General features: G+C 39.9%; 2 protein-coding genes across 2 annotated transcripts; both read left to right on the top strand.

The window, feature by feature from the left end:
• Positions 1 to 1022: 1022 nt before the first annotated feature.
• si:ch211-221n20.8 (multiple epidermal growth factor-like domains protein 6) lies at positions 1023 to 7849 on the top strand. Its single transcript, XM_033964746.2, has 22 exons — positions 1023 to 1139; positions 1527 to 1649; positions 1941 to 1995; positions 2069 to 2251; positions 2573 to 2698; positions 2784 to 2924; positions 3275 to 3400; positions 3906 to 4028; positions 4486 to 4608; positions 4695 to 4817; positions 5083 to 5205; positions 5370 to 5492; positions 5563 to 5688; positions 5905 to 6033; positions 6101 to 6193; positions 6380 to 6475; positions 6610 to 6705; positions 6896 to 6991; positions 7120 to 7221; positions 7283 to 7388; positions 7460 to 7576; positions 7657 to 7849. Exons 2-22 carry the CDS (start codon positions 1536 to 1538, stop codon positions 7745 to 7747), a joined length of 2412 nt encoding a protein of 803 aa, XP_033820637.1. The 5' UTR covers positions 1023 to 1139; positions 1527 to 1535; the 3' UTR covers positions 7748 to 7849.
• Positions 7850 to 8332: 483 nt separating this feature from the next.
• On the top strand, positions 8333 to 11310 carry LOC117369694 (cytochrome b-c1 complex subunit 6, mitochondrial). The gene is made up of 4 exons (XM_033965010.2): positions 8333 to 8469; positions 8691 to 8732; positions 10272 to 10433; positions 11156 to 11310. Exons 1-4 carry the CDS (start codon positions 8425 to 8427, stop codon positions 11186 to 11188), a joined length of 282 nt encoding a protein of 93 aa, XP_033820901.1. The 5' UTR covers positions 8333 to 8424; the 3' UTR covers positions 11189 to 11310.
• Positions 11311 to 13719: the final 2409 nt, after the last annotated feature.

Raw genomic sequence — 13719 nt, 5'->3', positions numbered from 1 at the left:
TATTATTAGTTATTTTGACTGCTCAACGGCTGCAGAAAATGTTGTGTCACGTTAAAAATCAATACACACCTGCATAATTGTTGTAAATATGTTATTTATGTTATTTAACCCATTATTTAAGCTGATGTTTGTAACATTACTATTATTACAATTTAATTATTTAATATCTATTAAATAGTAATATCATTTTTGTTGTAAATGCTTTTAATATTTAGCACTGCTTCATAATGAATGTACCCAGAGCGGCATTTTACTTCCTCTTCAGGTTAAGACTAGAGCTTATTCCAGTGACTTGGTAACTGGGTCTTGGGTGAGGAATCCCTCATGGCCATTTTGACAGACAACATGCAAAAAGGTCATGTCTCACTGGGCGGAGTCTGTCCCCCTTGAGTTACTGTGGGTTCTCTCAGGTACTGCAGATTCCTTTAAAGACATGCTTTTGCTCAGTTAAAGACGGTTATTCTTAATTGCCCCTGAAGATTTAATTAACATGATCCAGGACCCCTCAGTCATGTTTCTGCTCTAAAATTACTCATAACTTTTTAAAGAGGATACATAACAGCACTATCTAGAAATTCTGGTGATTTTTAAATCAAACCAATTCCATGTAAAAGAGTGATGCATAAAACATGACTAGCTTGTTCAGTGCATGTGTGTACACAACATATCAGTATGTTAATAAATTGCGTAAATGACAAAATGTATTTGTTTTGTATTATATTATATATTATATTGTATTATACTCTGTAGGGTAGTGTGCTTGTAAAGCCCATCTCAGGAATAGTATATTTACTTTTGGACTGTTTGGTGGTCCTTTTATCACATAGTCATTGACTTCTTTATGACCTGTAGGTCAGGGTTTTACACTGGGGCATCTAAAGGTCTTTCACAGCCTGTCTCCTCCCTCTCTCTTCCTCCCTCTTGCTCCCGCTCTCTCGTTCTCAGGGTAATTTGGGATTTGGGGAGTGGGAAGTACAAAGTTAGACAGGATGTAGAGTCACTACGGCTGTGTACAGCCCCCCACACTCAGAGCAGACTGGAGTTCGCATTTGGAGAAGCGACAAAAGCTTTGTGGCATCTTTAAAATTCTTTGACCTGCTGTGGAGATACACACATCTGGCCCAGTAAATTCAACAGGGGTAAGTTGATTCAATGCAGCTTTAACTGTTCAAGTTTTAAGGAAAGCTCCATTAGCCATGAGCCACATCCATATCTGCATTAAGTTGTTTAATGGAAACCATCCACAGAGTTCCAGACATATTTTTAGCATGACATTAAAAAAACGAATGTTGAGATTTAAGTTGTGGTTAAACTCTTCCTGCAGCTGTAAAAGTGTTTCTATTGTTCCGAGCAGACGGTCCATGGGGTGAAGGTAATAACAGGGCACTCTTCCCTCATTTGCCTGCCTGGACATGTTGCTACATTACTGCTGTGCATGAAGATACTTTAATTAGGCCCACTCAGCTGTAATTGTTTCTGGTCTCAATAGTAATGAGGGGGCTCACAGCTCATCTCTGTTAAAACAGATTCTGGTGATGAATCACCTGTGGACTCAGCTGTCAGCACTGCTCCTGCTCGTGTCCTTCTGTCAGCCTCTGAGCCCCGAGGAGAATGAAGTCCTGAAGCCTCCCCAGGTCACCAAGAGCCTGGTTAGTGAAGTACTAAACAGTTAGGGCTAGGGTCATGCGAACATTTGACTCAACCAAACAAAAGGTGTGTCCACAGTTACACATACACATCAAAACTGGATCTAAACTGGGACTAATTTTGGAACTAATCCTGGACTAGACCAGGTCTAAACCAGGACTAGAACAGGACCAAACCAGGTTTACCATCCAGACTAAACTGGGCTCAAGCCAGGACCCAATGAGGACGCATCTAAAGCAGTGCACCTTCATCTGCAATACAACTTTCAAATGTCTGGATGCTTTTCTTTTTAGTTGGTCGACAATGTTATCGGAAATATAAGTGAAACTACAACTACACCTACCACTTGTAAGTTATTTTTTAATCATGTACTTTTGATGCGTTGGGATTGTCTAGTGAATAATGTTTTATTTATTGTTAGCTCCTCTTTGGAACACAACAATGACTGAAGTTCAGAAATCTACTTCAGCATTTTACTGTCCAGGAAACCAAATCCTTCTGGAGAACAGCACTGAGTGTGGCTGTCCGCTCCACCTGGTGAAGGACAGGGACAACTGCTCCTGTCCGCCAGGCTTCACTCTGGTGGGAGAGATGGAGTGTGAAGGTAAACCTTTATTTCTGTGCATTATTTTCTACTGAATCTCTCAGTTGTCCAGGTATGAGCCATGGTAAAAGAAAAATGTAAAATCAGTCAACTGGACAAAAAATTGTAATGAGCGCCCAGTTGACTGATTTTACATTTTTCTTTTACTATTTTCAATTGAGATGTTCTGGATGAGCACCTTATCAAATATTATACCAAAATGTTGTCCCATAGACAATGTGTGATGTTTATTAAATGAACCTTCCCTCAGACCATATAGTAATATTAGCCTTGTAAAGTACTGAGTTGTGCACTATCTCTCATACTGTGTGAAATGGACAGATGTAGATGAGTGCGGTGAAGAGGCATCTGGTCGTTGTGGTCCTGATGCCATCTGCAGTAACACCCCTGGGTCATACTCCTGTAGCTGTCTTCATGGTTACTTGATGGGAGCAGCAGGATGCCAAGGTCCATCTGTTATGTGAATGATAACATGGCATTAATGTATCTGTTGTCTTGTTTATTGAAATGCAGATATTTGTTTCTAATGCAGATATAGATGAATGTGAACTAGCTAGAGTGACGGGACTGCAGGCCTGCCCGGGCAATGCTGAGTGCAAAAACAATATTGGGTCTTTCACCTGTTTGTGCCCTTTGGGATATGTAATGGATTTAAATGGAAAAGCCTGTGTTGGTAAGACGATCAAGGGATCACTATGAGATCTGTCCATCCATTGTTTGTGTAAAGTAATGTGTTAACATTCACAAAAAAGTATCTGATTGTATTATTTATGCCTTTATAAACTAGTTTAGCAGTTTTTGGACTTACAAAATCAACAAAAAGTCAATTTCTAATGTTTTATTATAAATTGATTGACATCATTTTTGTGCTGTTTTGGCAGTGCATATGTTTTAGTTGATAAGTACAATTTTATTTACAGCAGTTGTACACGTATTAGTCACAATGTTAAAAGTATTGCAGCATTAAGAGGGCCTGCATTGATTATAAAAGCTTTCATGTTGACTCGTGGATGTGTCTCACAGATGTGGATGAGTGCAGCTTTGAAGAGCAGTGTCGTCGTGAGTTGGGGAACGTCTGTATGAATACTCCAGGCAGCTTCCTGTGCCAGTGCAGGCCAGGCTTCCGAGCAGAGCACCCCTCATGTGTCGGTCAGCCTCTGAAAAGATGTAGAAACACTGTTTTCGCTTGTGCATCGTGCCTGCTTTCTTTGTATATTTGTGGCTTTTTACTCCCTCTCTTGTTGGACTGCAATATCTTTTCTTAATGCCAAAATCTGAATCTGAATCTTTGTGTGTGAGTAATGTGTTGCGCTTAATTCTTCTCTGTTTTTATGTTCTATGGCTGCCACACCTGCTTCTGAATGATTTTTACTGTAGGTCCAGTGTGCCCTTACTATACTGTATGTCAAGGTATGAAAACTATTGTTATTATAAACTGTGCCTTTTTGTTGTTTTTCTTGCAGGAAAAACATTATCCATTAGAACAGTTTATATACTGAACCCTTAGATCAGCCATTTTTTTGTTTGGTAGTTTTGAGTTGCTAGTTTGTGCTTCGATGAAATTTAATTTTATATTAAATACCCAGATACCCTCAGATACATATTTGCAAGTAATTTAAAAGCATTTTTGGTTGCCCCACTGTGTGTGTCCCAGATGTGGATGAGTGTGCAGAGAGTCCCGAGGTGTGCGCCGGTCAGAGTATGTGTGAAAACTCGCTTGGGAGCTACAAGTGTGTTTGTCAACCAGGTTACCATGGAAACGGCACACACTGCAAAGGTACGTAATTAGTACCTCTCTCAATGGAAAACTGTGCATCCCGTGCGCTGGGTCACCTTCCTCATGTGTTTTAATGTGACCTGTTTTGTTTTGTATGAAGACACATCTCCTTTGGTGATTTGTTTTCACCTGTGTTTGTGGAATTAGTAGTAACAACAACAACAATGATGATAATAATAATAATAATAATAATAATAATAATAATAATAATAATAATAATAATAATAATAATAATAATAATTATTATTATTATTATTATTATTATTGTTATTATTGTTATATTATTATTATTGTTATTATTATCATTGTTGTTGTTGTTACTATTGTCACTATTATTATTATTACTAAATAAGGAGCAACATGAAAAAAAGTTACATTTGTGCACGAGAAATATGTAAATGGGCAACTAAATGGACACCTTTGTTTTAAGATTGCTTTGTTTTTTTTTCCTTCTCAGATAAAAATGAGTGCTTGTCCGGTGACCATGGCTGTGACACCAATGCTCGCTGTGGAAACATTATTGGCTCCTATTTCTGCCAATGCTATCAAGGCTTTAACGGAGATGGACACTCCTGCTTTGGTGTGTGAACAACAAGTACAGGAGGTGTATGTTCAATAGTGTACCACCACAATACACTAAATCTGCATTTGTTTTATATATTACAGATGTTGATGAGTGTGCAATGAACAATGGCCAGTGTGCACATAACTGTACTAATGAATCAGGAAGTTACCGCTGTCAGTGTGCTTCAGGGTACCAACTCGACAAAGATGGACGTAACTGTACAGGTAATTTTGGCTTCTGGCAGGTGCAGCAAATTCTCAGCTAATATAATTCATTGGCTAAACCTGTCTTTTTTTTTTATTTCAGTTTTAACTATTTAAATAATTACAAGACAATAATCTAAGATAAAGATATATCTTTGATTTGCTGAAGATGAAAGTGTTCCCTCTAACTGTGCCAGATGCACAGCTCAAATTGTGGACCTTGTAGATTGAGTAGAGTCACATCTTGTTGTGCCAAAACCCTGATGAAGTGTTTCTGGTCTCTCAGATGTGGATGAGTGTTTGGCCCTCAGTGGAAGTTGTGCGCATGGTTGTATTAACACACAGGGATCTTATGAATGTGCCTGCAGGCCTGGATACCAGCTGCATATCGACGGCTCCACCTGTGTGGGTCAGTCACACTGACACCATCTCACTCTGTTGTGCATTTTCAGTCTCTAAATAAATAGTGCTTTGCCAGTAATGGGACTGATGTCAAAACAGTACATTTAATGCTTTAGCTAGCATTTAAATGTGCACCGATTTGTTAATGTGTATTTTTGGCTGTGTACCCAGACATTGATGAATGTAAACTGCAGAATGGTGGATGCTCTCACATCTGCACCAACTCTCTTGGAGGACACCTTTGTCACTGTCCACCTCCACTACTTTTGCACACAGATAACCTCACATGCAAGAGTAAGTAAAAGCAGTATGCTACAGTCTTGTTATGATCTATTCATTTTTACTTGGATAATTGTTTTGGCAGATGTAACATCCTGCAAGTGGAGAAATGGTGGCTGTGAACACATGTGCTCTGTGAGGGCTGATGGACAGATCCAGTGCAGTTGTAGAGAGGGCTGGAAACTGGACTCAGATCTGTGGAGTTGTTTGGGTAAGAGAGAATAGCTTTTCCTTTGTTCTCTGAATATCAACTTTTTTGAAACTTAAATTGCCAGTTAGATCTAAAATTATATAACATGTTTGTGGATAATGCATAGCTTTGCTCTTTAATGTAATCTTAGCAATAAGCAGGAAGATAAGTGTTATGTTTGAACAGTTAATGAAGCAGAAGATTAGCTACATAAGTGTTATTTGTTTTTTATTGCAGATGTTAATGAGTGTGGGGACTTCATGAATGGAGGCTGTGAGCAACTGTGCATAAATCATCCTGGTGGCTTCAACTGCTCATGCAGAGAGGGCTACGCTGTGAGAACAGACGACCCTACAAAGTGCCAATGTGAGTGAGAACAATTCACATGATCTTTCTTCACATGATTATTTATATATGTGCTTTTGTATTTCAGCCGTGTGTGATCCTCCTTGTCAAAATGATGGTGTGTGTGTGGCCCCAAATAGCTGTGACTGTCCACCAGGTTATCCAGGACCAGGCTGCTCAGGTAAATGGTCTTCGCTTTGTGAAAAATTGATTTATGTTTCTACTGAGCATTTGATTTGAATTGATTTCTTAAGAAGCTATTCTGTTTTCTTTTGAATACCTGTGAAAGATTCCATACAACATACAATGAAAGATGATTGAGCTGTCATTGTCGCATACTTCTGTTAAAATGTAGTCAATGTTTCAGCCATGTGCTCTCCCCCTTGTGCACACGGGGGCAGCTGTATAAGGTGGAACAAATGCTTGTGTCCAACAGGCTGGACTGGAATAGGCTGCCACACAGGTAACAAGTAAACACACAGAAAATGCACATAAAGATAAAATGCTTATTATGTCAATGCAAACTGTAGATCACAACTATTTTATTATTAAGGCTTTGATGTACTATGCTTATATATGTACACATTGTCTACTTAGCGGTTTGTGAATTGCCCTGCGCTAATGGTGGTCGCTGTGTGGGGCCTGAAACATGCCAGTGTCCCTCTGATTACACAGGCCCCCAGTGTCTATTGCGTGAGTACCAAAACCACTGGAACATCTGGCTTTAGTTACAGCTGTTGTGCATTATTTACAAAAGGCACACAGGTATTTATAGTGGGGGGATATTTCTACCTGTAATGTGTCTATTGTGCAAGTGTTAAATTTACATGACCTTTCTGATGTACATAAGGCTGATGCTGTCACTCTGTGTGTGGCCTTTCAGCCCTCTGCACACCTGCTTGTCAAAATGGAGGGAGATGTGTAGATGTGAACAAATGTATTTGTGTGGGGGGATGGCAAGGAGCACGCTGCCAGATAGGTAATATGAATTTTGATGTGTTTGCCTTTTCTGATACGGAAGGTTTTCTTTTTTTCATTTGAAAGTATGTGATTGGTTTGAACCAGCAACTTAACATCAACTGACTACTGACCCATTTGTCTTTACAGAACCTGTACAGTGTCAAAAGCCTTGTACAAATGGAGGAGTATGTGTAGGTCTTAACAGGTGCCGCTGTACCAAAGGATTCATTGGGGTTTACTGTGAAACAGGTAAACACTGTTATGATTTTTATAAAAAGTATAAGGGTTAAAACTATTTTTGTTCTTCCAGCGGTGACCATTCCATGCGTTCCACCCTGCCAACACGGAGGTACATGCAGCCCTCACAACACGTGCACCTGTGCTGCAGGCACCACCGGCCTCCGCTGTGAACGACTGTTTGTATCAATGCTGGAGCTGTCTGTAACCAATGAAGGTTTTTAAAATTAAATCTTTTGTCGTGTCCTAGGACATGCCCAATGGTTACTACAGTGGTCAGTATGGCTCGAGCGGTAAGGAAGGCATTCAGAGAAAGTTATGTTGATCGCTGTGGACCTCTTGGTATACAGCTTTGCACTAAATACAGGTAGCTGGTGCAGTAGTAGTATTATATTTTTGTTCTTCTTAAAATAGTACTTAAAATTCTTTGTGTATGCGATTTTCCAGGATGAACCAGGCACGAGTGTATGTGCAGGCATATAGAGTGGGATATAAAACTCAGTGTCCAGAGAAGAAGAACACACAAACCACTGTTTAAACAATGTCACCAGGAAACAGTAGCCCACCAACAAGTAGGCTATGGTTAACAAAACGTGAACTAAAATATTTTTTCAAATTTATCACAGATGGGAGCTACATTCTATAGAATGCCTTTATCAATTATTTCAAATAAAATACAAATTAAATAAAATAAAATACTACAAAACAATTTGTGTTTGCTGTAATTCAATGCAGAAATGCAGTGATTCTTAACCATAGAGCTGGGGCCCCAAGTAGAGCTGCCATCGCCCACCTTAGGGCTGCAAAATCAGATTTTGTGTATAAACTTACTTTTAGGTTTAGCAACAGCCAACTTCACAGCCCTGCATGTGCCCTTGTATTTAATGTTGTTTCATAACTACAGCTTTGGTTGTTTATTTTTTCCAAAAATAAATCTCAACTCACTGTTAATAACTTGATACATACATTTTACACCATTTGATAGGCTTGTATTATGAGATGTTGATGAATGATGAGTTATTGATATTTTATAAATTGACCCTCCTCTAAACAAAAGGTTTTGTGCAGATTTGGTCTTGGTTATTTTATTCTTTTATATATATATACTTTTTATTCTGAAATCCGTTACCGGAAGTTGCCAGAGCCGGTGTACTGGAGTGACCTTCTAGCGCTCGTGTGTTGTTGACAGCCGCTTACGAGGACAAATCCATTAAAATGGTTTTTGAAGAGAAAATGATCATGAATGGCGAGCCCGATGAGGTAAATGCAGTGTCTTATTATGGAACAAATTAACTGCTCTGATCTACTTGTCCAGCTAGCACTGGTTTGCTAACGGAAGCTATCATCACAATCTTATGTTAGCATAAGCTTCCGTATGTCTTTTTAATAGATCCAAGGTTATCACACACCCACGGCTTTTTATAAATCTTAAAATGTGAAATGACTTAAACTAAACTGTATTTTGTCTTGTTTAATTTCAGGATGAAGAAGAGGATGAAGAGGAAGAAGAAGAAGAAATGGTGGTATGGATGTCCTTGTCGTTATATTCTGGCATTTTATTGTGACAAACATAGACTGTGTAAAGAAGTGGACGTCACTCATAGTGTTTGGCTCCAGTCAAATGAAGCTTGTCCAGGCCATGGATCTATTAAAAGGCTAGCAGTTAAAGGGGTGAATTTGGAGCCAAGTTCCACATTTGGAATTCCGACCCAAGTATCATAGCAACCAAAGAGCCAATCTGGAGCGAGGCTGTTGAAAGCAACGCCCCTTCCCATAACCAGGAATGCTGTCAATCAAACCTGTCGCTAATGCTAGCAGGAGTTACCTCAGAGAAAGAATGTTCATATCTTGATTTACAGACACAATAGTGAAATACAGTGGTCCCTCGCTATATTGCGGTTCATCTTTTGTGGTCTTGCTGTTTTGCAGATTTTTAAATTTTTTTTTTTGCATGCTTTTTCACAGTGTATGAACGTGCATTGTGTTCTGCATCCTGATTAGCTAAGGGACTGTAGACCATTGTTAATCTGTCACCTCCGTACCATGTCTCCTGTACAGTACAGAATGTATTCAGCCAAATTTACATAAATGTTCGATTGACACTACAGCGGAGCAGTGCCAGAACCAGGAGGCAGGGTCAGAGGAACTGTGAAATACATGCGAGTCACTATTAATTAATTAAACAAGAGAGAAATGCGAGGAAATATGAATGCCTGTATGAGAAAATTGTATAAAGTGTGTGGTGAGGTTTTTTAAAAAACATATATAATAATAAAAAAAACAGCGCTGACTATTTTGTGGATTTCGCCTATTGCATGTTATTTTTAGAATGTAACCCCCGCGATAAATGAGGAACCACTGTAAAAATACCAGGATCATGTAGAATTTTTTCAATGTAAAGTGAATTGGAACCAGAGGCAATGGAGTCGGAAGAGCACCCATGCTCACTTCTTATTCGGAACGTGGCGGCTAGCAAGTTAGCTCTGTTCATTTATATATACAGTTTATGGTGACAAAGCATATATTGAGGCCCTTTCCCAAACAAACTCATACTTCCTCTCCCTAGCCCTTCATACTACGATTGCTGTGCTTTTCCCAAACGGCTCCTTTCTTCCTTCCCTATGTCCTAACACTCGGTTTTGTTCCCTTTATATTCATTTATAAATGCTCAGGTGGCATACTGAATGTCTAAATTATGACATTTACATTTCGAAATAAACTTTAATAAAGGTGGAACTCAACTGGTTTGGTGCTTTGGTGTTACACACACCTGTTTAGGGGCCATCCTCACCTCTCTTATGGTGAAGAGCCTTAGCAGCCAGTCTCCCTCGGTTCTTACCATTTTGGACTCCTTCATGGTAATGCACAAAACCGAGTGTTAGGGCATAGGGAAGGGAGAAGGGAGCCGTTTGGGAAAGGCCCCGATTCTGACATGAGTCACCAGCAAATTTAATATTATTTGATCTCTTATGCGAGATTGTGTGTTATCAGTAGTGCTGCTATTAATGGTGGTATTGCTTCATCATATCCAAGTGTTCTTTAAAGGTGTGTGTGTTTCTTAGGATCCCCTTGAGTCTTTGAGACAGAAATGTGAAGAGGCTGAACACTGCGTCCACACTCGGGGGCGTCTGGAAGAATGTGAGACCAGAGTGGGGTCTCGATCTTCAACTGAGGAAGACTGCACTGAAGAGCTGTTTGATTTCCTCCATGCAAGGGACCACTGTGTGAGTTATTAAACTGATTTCTGTGACTCTGTTTCTGTATAGATTTTCTCCGGGGAAGTCCCACTGAGAATGCCTGGTTGAATTAAGAATAAATAAGATGAAATGATTTGTCAGATTGAGATACACTGCCTGGCCCAAAAAAAAGTTGCCACACACTCTAATATTTCATTGGACCGCCTTTAGCTTTGATTGCAGCACGCATTTGCTTTGGCATTGTTTTGATAAGTTTCTGCAATGTCACAAGCATTAATTTTTCACCAAGATCTCACACCCCAAAGATTCTCAATGGGGTTAAGGTCTGGACTCTGTGGTGGCCAGTCAATGTGTGAAAATGATGTCTCATGCTCCCTGAACCTCCTCTTTCACAATTTGAGCCCGATGAATCCTGGCATTGTCATCTTGGAATATGCCTGTGCCATCAGGGAAGAAAAAATCCATTGATAGAATAACCTGGTCATTCGGTATATTCAGGTAGTCAGCTGACCTCATTCTTTGAGCACAGACTGTTGCTGAGACTAGACCTGACTCGTACCTGTTTGCTTAGTTAAATCCAGGTGGTGACTTTTTTTTGGCCAGGCCGGGTATATAATGAATAATAAAGTTAGATTTAAACATGAGTGAATGCACAACCAGATACATCGTGCACTTGAAAGATTTTGTTTGAATTTCTATGGGTCAAATATTGGTCAACTTATTCTTTTTATTTTATTTTATTTTTTCAGGTGGCTCATAAATTATTCCATTCTGTGAAATGAAAGCCTGTGGATATGGACCCAGTGGTTGAATGTTTTATTTTGTCATTGTAGTGTGTCTCCTCTGTCTGTCTAGCCATGGTGCTAGTTAGATACTAGCAAATGTTCAATAAAGTTCATAGCTGAAAATTACTTGTAATAGTTGTTGTTTATGCTCAGGAGCTCATTGTATGTTAGCATTGCAGACACTGGGTTACCTCAACAACTTTTACTGCATCTTGGCATAAAAGAACAGTGGCAGTGAACTTTTGAACTTTTAGCATATAACACTGTTATCTGCCCAGGGCTGTCACTGTACACTTTTTACTGCGGTACATGCCCCAGTATAAATCAGCTACATGGAAAGACCCAGTCCAAGTCCTGGCAGGAGGCAAGTGCCAAAAGCATATAATGATGTTAGGAGCGCCCTGCCACCATGTGCAGGTCACAATATGAGCGATACTGCACATGGGTACAGATTATAATGTTACAGTTCTGTGATGTGTGTCGACCGTAATCAGCGCGCGGGCCAGATACAGCAGGTGCGGGTGGGTCAAGTTGAACGAGCCTCCTCTTTACTGTGGCAAGTCAGCACAATAAGCCTCTCCTGAAATTCGGGAGCCAACAAGGGTCTAGTGACGCACTGCTCATGCAACATTGAGCAGTACCTCAAAGCACACTAGTTAAAAATCAATCCAAGTTCATCAGGGTAAACATTTACATAGAAAAGTCTGCAAATAACAAACGCTCAATAGCATAGTATAAGTGTGTTACTATCATGAAATTATCACATAATTTTGTGACACTATCTCAAAATGACGTGATGGTTTCACGAAATTTTGTGATGGTTTCATGTTAAAGCGTGATACAAAATGATCAAGCAATGTCGTGATAAGAAATGTAAAATGAGTAGTAGTAGGACTACTGCTCATCCATAAACGGCAAGGCCACATCATCAATATTAAGATGAGCCCATGAGGGAGCACTGAAATGACCGACCAAAATGACCAAACAGCAGGTATTGGTCGGTGTGTGGGCTTCTTGAAGACTTCTACCTGGAGTCGCTGGTCCACTCCTTTAGTCTTGTCATGATCTACTTCTGTGTCAAATTTCATGATTCTGCTTGCATTTTTGGGCGTTGTTCCTATACCGTGTGTTTATGTGTATGGAGTGGGGAGGCACGGACTTTTGTAAATTAGAAATAGCCAGAATGTAGAAGAAGTTTTAGTCGGCAAAGTTTAGTGAGTTTTCGCCATTGTTCACGGGGTGAAAAATAGGGGGTTGTCCCAAGAGAAGAAGAATATTGCGACACAAGAACAATATTATAATAGCCTCCTTTCCATTGGGCCGGTACAGGCGGTACGGTGCGGACCCTGACTTCCACAGCATAAAGCGATCCATCCAAAGTGGACCACTGGAGGTACTACCTTGGTACGACCTTCCAAAGGGACCAGGAACTATGAAGGTACAATTGTTCCAAAAGACTTGAATGTGTAAATGTTGATTTGTACACTGGTAAATAAAAAAATTTAAAACATTTAAAAGTATTTCTTAACCCTTGTACAACTTTGTAATTTTACAAGTACAAATTTGAAAATTACGCTTTCAAGAGTTTTGAGACATTTGTTGCGCCGAGTTTGTTGAGATTTGTAAACGCAACAGCAGATTTGAACCTGAAGACAGCAGGGGGCGGGGCTAGAGGGGAGCAGTATTGCTGTGGCAACGGCTAAACTGGTTTATATACAGTAAAGGAGTAGCTAATCCGAATTCAGACAGTAGGTCACCTGTATGTGATATTATGATGTGCATTATTAACTTTTTAATAAGTTGCATACCAAGGTAAATTGTGTACATAAAGCTAGCGTGGCAACAAAAGTGTTAACAAGTTTTTCAGAAAATGACTTTAGCATTAGTTAGTGCCTTATGCTAGAGGACATCTTCCCAACTTTTTCCTGCTAATAAGACTAATGTGGCATTACGAGTGGTCACAAACATTAGATGTAAAATTTTTAGCAACAATGCCACTCCAGTATACCTGGAGAAAGGATTCCTAAAGGCACTTATTACAGAACAGAGCATGCTCCGCCTAATTGGGTTTAATTAACAATGTGAAGACCTAACATACGTTTAAGTTAACTTCATAGCATCTCTGCAGAATACAAGTCAAAAGACAAAACAACAGTCCCGCCCCCATCAGTGCCACAGCTCCACTGTTGCAGGCCAATCAACCACAAATCACGTGAATGAGCCAAGAAAGAAAATATTTAATATGGGCTTGTTAAAGTAGATTTTCAGAAATACTGTAGTACTGTTTAAGGTAATATGGGCCAATTCACCTAGAAGCTTGAGGGCCAAGAAAAATTGGTCTGAGGGCCGCATCTGGCCACCGGGCCACAGTTTGGGCATGCCTAGTGTACTCTATGCGAATCAGTGAGCCATGAAGGGAAACCCGGCCGGTGCACCACCAGCAATAAAGCGACAGACTCCTGGCTCAGCTTTGTTCATTTAAGTTAATGGATCAGGTGCGGGGCTCACAGCGAGGCAGCGGCATTGAA

This window comes from Periophthalmus magnuspinnatus, chromosome 4, assembly GCF_009829125.3.
Source record: "Periophthalmus magnuspinnatus isolate fPerMag1 chromosome 4, fPerMag1.2.pri, whole genome shotgun sequence".
In the NCBI taxonomy this organism is placed as follows: domain Eukaryota; kingdom Metazoa; phylum Chordata; class Actinopteri; order Gobiiformes; family Gobiidae; genus Periophthalmus; species Periophthalmus magnuspinnatus.
Note: the sequence above shows the minus strand (reverse complement) of the source record. Positions and strands in the feature narration are given on the sequence as shown.

What these genes read in the sequence shown, in the direction of transcription:
- si:ch211-221n20.8 (XM_033964746.2), top strand. Translation starts at nt 1,536, where the DNA reads ATGAATCACCTGTGGACTCAGCTGTCAGCACTGCTCCTGCTCGTGTCC. An exon ending in TCCAGGACCAGGCTGCTCAG is followed by an intron (nt 6,194 to 6,379) that starts GTAAATGGTCTT and finishes TCAATGTTTCAG; the next exon opens with CCATGTGCTCTCCCCCTTGT. An exon ending in AGGCCCCCAGTGTCTATTGC is followed by an intron (nt 6,706 to 6,895) that starts GTGAGTACCAAA and finishes GTGGCCTTTCAG; the next exon opens with CCCTCTGCACACCTGCTTGT.
- LOC117369694 (XM_033965010.2), top strand. Translation starts at nt 8,425, where the DNA reads ATGGTTTTTGAAGAGAAAATGATCATGAATGGCGAGCCCGATGAG. An exon ending in AAGAAGAAGAAGAAATGGTG is followed by an intron (nt 8,733 to 10,271) that starts GTATGGATGTCC and finishes TGTGTTTCTTAG; the next exon opens with GATCCCCTTGAGTCTTTGAG. An exon ending in TCCATGCAAGGGACCACTGT is followed by an intron (nt 10,434 to 11,155) that starts GTGAGTTATTAA and finishes TTATTTTTTCAG; the next exon opens with GTGGCTCATAAATTATTCCA.